The sequence below is a fragment of the Bison bison genome, unplaced genomic scaffold, assembly GCF_000754665.1.
Source record: "Bison bison bison isolate TAMUID 2011002044 unplaced genomic scaffold, Bison_UMD1.0 scf7180017864529, whole genome shotgun sequence".
Classification (NCBI taxonomy): Eukaryota; Metazoa; Chordata; class Mammalia; order Artiodactyla; family Bovidae; genus Bison; species Bison bison.
The window spans coordinates 421,287-425,902 of record NW_011495079.1 but is presented as its reverse complement, the minus strand read 5'-3'; the positions used below and the strand labels follow the sequence as shown (position 1 = coordinate 425,902).

At 44.3% G+C, this 4,616-nt stretch overlaps 1 protein-coding gene across 1 annotated transcript in view; it reads right to left on the bottom strand.

The window, feature by feature from the left end:
- Positions 1 to 4,616, bottom strand: part of MTMR1 (myotubularin related protein 1) — a 32,489-nt gene that overhangs the window by 3,952 nt on the left and 23,921 nt on the right. The window contains exon 12 of the mRNA XM_010831567.1: positions 1,471 to 1,563. Within this exon, the coding sequence (XP_010829869.1) occupies positions 1,471 to 1,563 (93 nt within the window). The remainder of the gene's footprint in view (positions 1 to 1,470; positions 1,564 to 4,616) is intronic.

Sequence of the window (4,616 nt, the reverse complement as noted above, 5' to 3'; positions counted from 1 at the left end):
GCTTTGAATCAGCTGGGAACTGGCACTTAGATAAGGCAAGAGCCCAGTCAGCTTGGGGAACCTAGCTTTAAAACAATTAGCCTCAGTATGCTGTTCTAAGGGAGGGCCTGAGGACTCTGAAATCTACTTTGGCTGCTTAGACACGGTTTTTCTCGAATTGCCATTCTCTTGTGATCCCTGCTACTCTAGGAGCATAGCCTGGGAGCTTGTTGGGAATGCAGAGTCTGAGGCTCTTCCTTAGACCCACGAATCAGAACTGTGTTTTGGTAAGACTTCCAGGGGATCTGTGTACACCATGAAAGTTGTGCAGAATCCCTGGAGGGCTTCTGAAAACGAGTGCTGCCCGCCACCCAGTGTTACAAGTCTGGGGCAGGGCCTGAAAACCTGCATCTCTCAGTACCCGGGAGGCTGAAGCTACTGGCCTCAGGACTGCACTGGGAATCACTTGCTGGGGTTCCTGGTCCTCTCAGAAGCACCTGGGGGACTTTTAAGCAGCACACACACCCAGGCCTCTGCCCAGGCCCAAAGAAGGGTCTCCAGGGCTGGGGCTCAAGCAAGCGCATCTTTGCTAGGAGACGGTCCTCTCCACGTGCCTGAAGCAGCCAAGGCCAGACCTCCAGCTCAACACGAAGGCGAGAGACCAGGCCATGCTTTACCATCCTCCCTTCCCCATGATCCCATCCAAGCAGGTGCTTGGGGAGGGCTCTGTCTTTTGCTTACTCTCTCCTTCCCCTCAGTCCCTCTCACCACGTCTTTGCCTCTATTTATGTGTCCCTCCTTTCTCTCTCCAGCACGCTGGCCTCGCTCTCTGACTCTGATTCCAGGTCCATTTCTCTGGCACCACGTCCTGTGATGAGGATCAGATCCTAAGCTCGGGTTCTCATGTTGGAGATGAGGGAAGAAACAGCACATGCCTTCTGGCCGAGCAGCCTGGGGAAGGGGGACCCCTGCATGGGTAACGAGTGACAGGACACTCGGCAGCCTCCCATCTGCCCCTGGCCCTGGGACACTCCCTCCCCTCCACACCGAGGGGTGGCAGGGGCTGTGGCCTGGGGCTGGCTATGGAGGGTCCTGGATTCCCTGGTCTCCACCCCTTTGTTCAGTCACATCCGCATTTCCAACACCTGGGAATCTTCCAGCACCTGCTTGGCCAGGTTCCACATGTGCTCACCCTGACAGGGGGCAGGTGAAAGAGTAGGACGGAGGGCAGGGGCAGCTGCTGGACAGCATGACCGACAAAAAACCATATGCACAACAAAAGCACCTTTTGGTATAAAGGTGGTTGTTTCCAATTTTATGCTTATATTTCTAAGTCATTAGAATCAAACTGAGTTAAATAACAAAAGGGGTCATATTTAATACGCACACAATCTTCACTTTGAATGAACATGAAATTAAAGTTTGTCTTCAACTTTACGTTTATGTTTGGATCAGGGTATAAAGGTCAGAAATGGACTTGAAACCTCTCACCTGTCTCGTCATTTGCCAGACACAGTCAATAAACTGAAGGAATATAGGGGATCGGTCAGCATCTGCATGGTTGTCATTGCCATGGCCCACTCGCTGAAGAGAATCAAGAGGTTAAACAATTTAATGTATGCCATGGTACTCTCAGAAGTCACTTTAACTTGCCTAGTGGCAAGAAGCATGTCTCTTTTATATGTCCCAAGGCCCAACAGAATTCCTGGTACATAAAAGGCTCTCAGAAATGTTCATTGCACTGAATTGACTTCCATTACTTTTAGGAAACAAAATTTCAGTTTACATGTTGATTGTTTTATAATTTTGCTTTAATATAGTTGAGATCAACAAGTTATAAGCAAATGGCCGGTCAACTTTTCACTCCAAGTGATGGGGTCAACCCCAGCCACCACATCGAGTGCTCCATGTCAGCCTGGGATGGCAATTAGCAGCTCACAGAGCACATTATGATGGTCATTTTCTCCACAAGTGTAGTTTTCCTCCCCCATTTTTCACAAATATCAGAAAGTCTGAGAATCAAAATAACGATTAACAATCTACAATTTTAAGCCAATTCCACATGACTAAGACAACCTCAAAATCTCACTCTTGAAATGCGAATGGGGAGGCCTTGCAGCAGGCCAGGTAGTATCTCTGAATTTTTATTCTTCCATTTTTAAAATATAATTGACATCTAGCATTGTATGTCATACTTTTAGATATATTTGAAGATGTTAATAGATTCATATTAAAAGGTAAAAGATAATTTCAAATACATAAACAGGACTGACAAAAACACTGGAAATGTCAACTTAAAAGACCACCCAGGAATGAGCATTCTAACAGAAACTTCAGGTAATTTGGTGACTAAGCAAAAGGATGAGAAAGTTATGAAGATACAAGGCAATCACCACACAGGAAGAGTGACAAATACTGGGCGTATGAAACCACCACCAGCAAAGACAGAAAAAGAAATGACCAAATCAACAATGAACATCTCAGAGGAAGTGCGTTGCCTTCTTTTTTTAAAAAGACATTTTAATTGTAAGTGAAATATGCACATGAAATTTACTATCGTAACCATTTGAAGTGTATAGTTTAGTGGCATTAAGTACATTCACACTGTTGTACAGCCATCACCAGCATCTGTCTCCAGGAGTTCCAAAACAAAAACTAGCTGGCTGACTCCCAGCTACTGGGAGTAGGCTCACCTCAACAATGGTATAAGAAGGAAGTCGTCTTTTAGCGAGTTGTCTGGACTAATACATGAAGGACATTACAGAATTGAAGTGTTGATATTTAAGCATTTTTATTCTCTTTCTAATAGCCATATGATCTTTTAGAGTAAGAACCAGAAGTCAGTTTTGTTTACTGGATTTTTCTTAACAGCTAGTATAATTCACAATTATGGACATTTAGGAAAGTTACTACACTTGCAAATGATTGACTGACTCCCTATTCCCCTCCCCCAGTCCTTGGCTCCCCTCATCTTCCTTTGTCTCTACAGATTTGACTGCTCTAGATGCTTCATATGCACAGAATCATGCAGTTTGTCCTTTTGCACTGGCTTCTTTCCTTTAACATAATGTCCTCATAGTTCATTCACATTGTAGCTGGTGTCAGAATTTCCTTCCCTTTGAAAGCTAAATAACATTCCACTGTGTGGATAGACCACACTCTGTTTACCCCTTCATCTGTCGATGGACACTGGGTTGCTTCCACCTTTGGGCTATTAGTGAATTGTGCTGCTATGGACATGGGTGTGCAAATAAGTGTTTGAGTCTGTTTTCACTTCCTTGGGATATATACTCAGAAGCAGAATTGCTGGATCATATGGCAGCTCTATTTTTAATTTTTTGAGGCACTGCCATACTGTTTTCCAGAGTAGCTGCACGCCTTGCCTTATTTCTGTACTTCTCTATAATTTGTGGAAACTGCCCCTGTATTTAAGGCACATGGGGAAGTTTTGCACTGACAGTTCACAATTTAAGATTTGTTCTTTCCCTTAATAGACAGGCACTGAACTCTTACAGCGCATGCAAGGCATCCCTCCTCCCAGCCCTCAGGATTTCAGGCAGTTTGATGGTATCCAGTAGAGGTACCTGGGGTACCAAGACACATGGGACACAGCATCTGTGCTAAATCAATAATTCATTTGTGGTCTAGTCACAGGAGAAGACCTATAAATAACAACAAAAAAGTGTGCCTGGAACTTCCTAGTCTGAAATGCGTATGGTGGGGCCATAGAATAAGCGAGCATCCCAGGATGGGCTATGAGATTGAGCTAGGTGGGAAAGTCATGAGTCACAGTCCTGGTGGAAGTCTCTTTTGAGATAAAGCTTGAAAGACAAGCTTCTGACTGGCCAGGGGTAGATTCTATTAGAAGAAGTGGGGAGGGGGTGGAGGGAGAGTGAGGATGCCGTAAGTAGAGGGGCATGGTTGATACAAGGGGAAGAAATCTGGGCACAGAAACACCAGGTATGTGTGCGCACAGACAGAAGGCAGGGTGAAGACACGGCAAGAAGGCAGCCATCTACAAGCCAAGGAGAGACAGCTATCAGGACACACCAACCCTGACAGAACCTTCATCTTGGCCTTCCAGCCTCCAGAATGATGACAATAAATTCCTGTTAAGCCATCCAATCTTGTGGTACTTTGGCAAAATCTTATACACCAGTGTTCACAGCAGCATTATTCACCAAAAGGTAGCAACAACCCAAATGTCCATCAACAGGTAAATAAACAAAATGCAGTATATCCACACAATGGAATTCAGCCATGAAAAGGAATTAAAATTTGATAGATGCTATAACATGGATAAACCTTGAAAACACTGTGCTTTATGAAAATAAGCCAGTCGTAGAGAGACAAATAATGTATGACTCCACTTATGTCAGGAATCTAGAGTAGGCAAATTCAGGGAGATGGAAAGCAGATTAGTGGGTGTGAAAGGCAGAGAGAGGGAAATGTGTGTAGGGTTTCCTTTTGGGCATGATGGAAATGTTACGGAACTACAGAGAGATGGTGGTTGCACAACACTGTGAAAGCACTAAACGCCACTGAACTACATATTTTAAGATGGTTGATTCTATGTTATATGAATTTTACCTCAATTAAAAAAAGAAAAAAAAAGGGCATACCGACATGGAAAACAA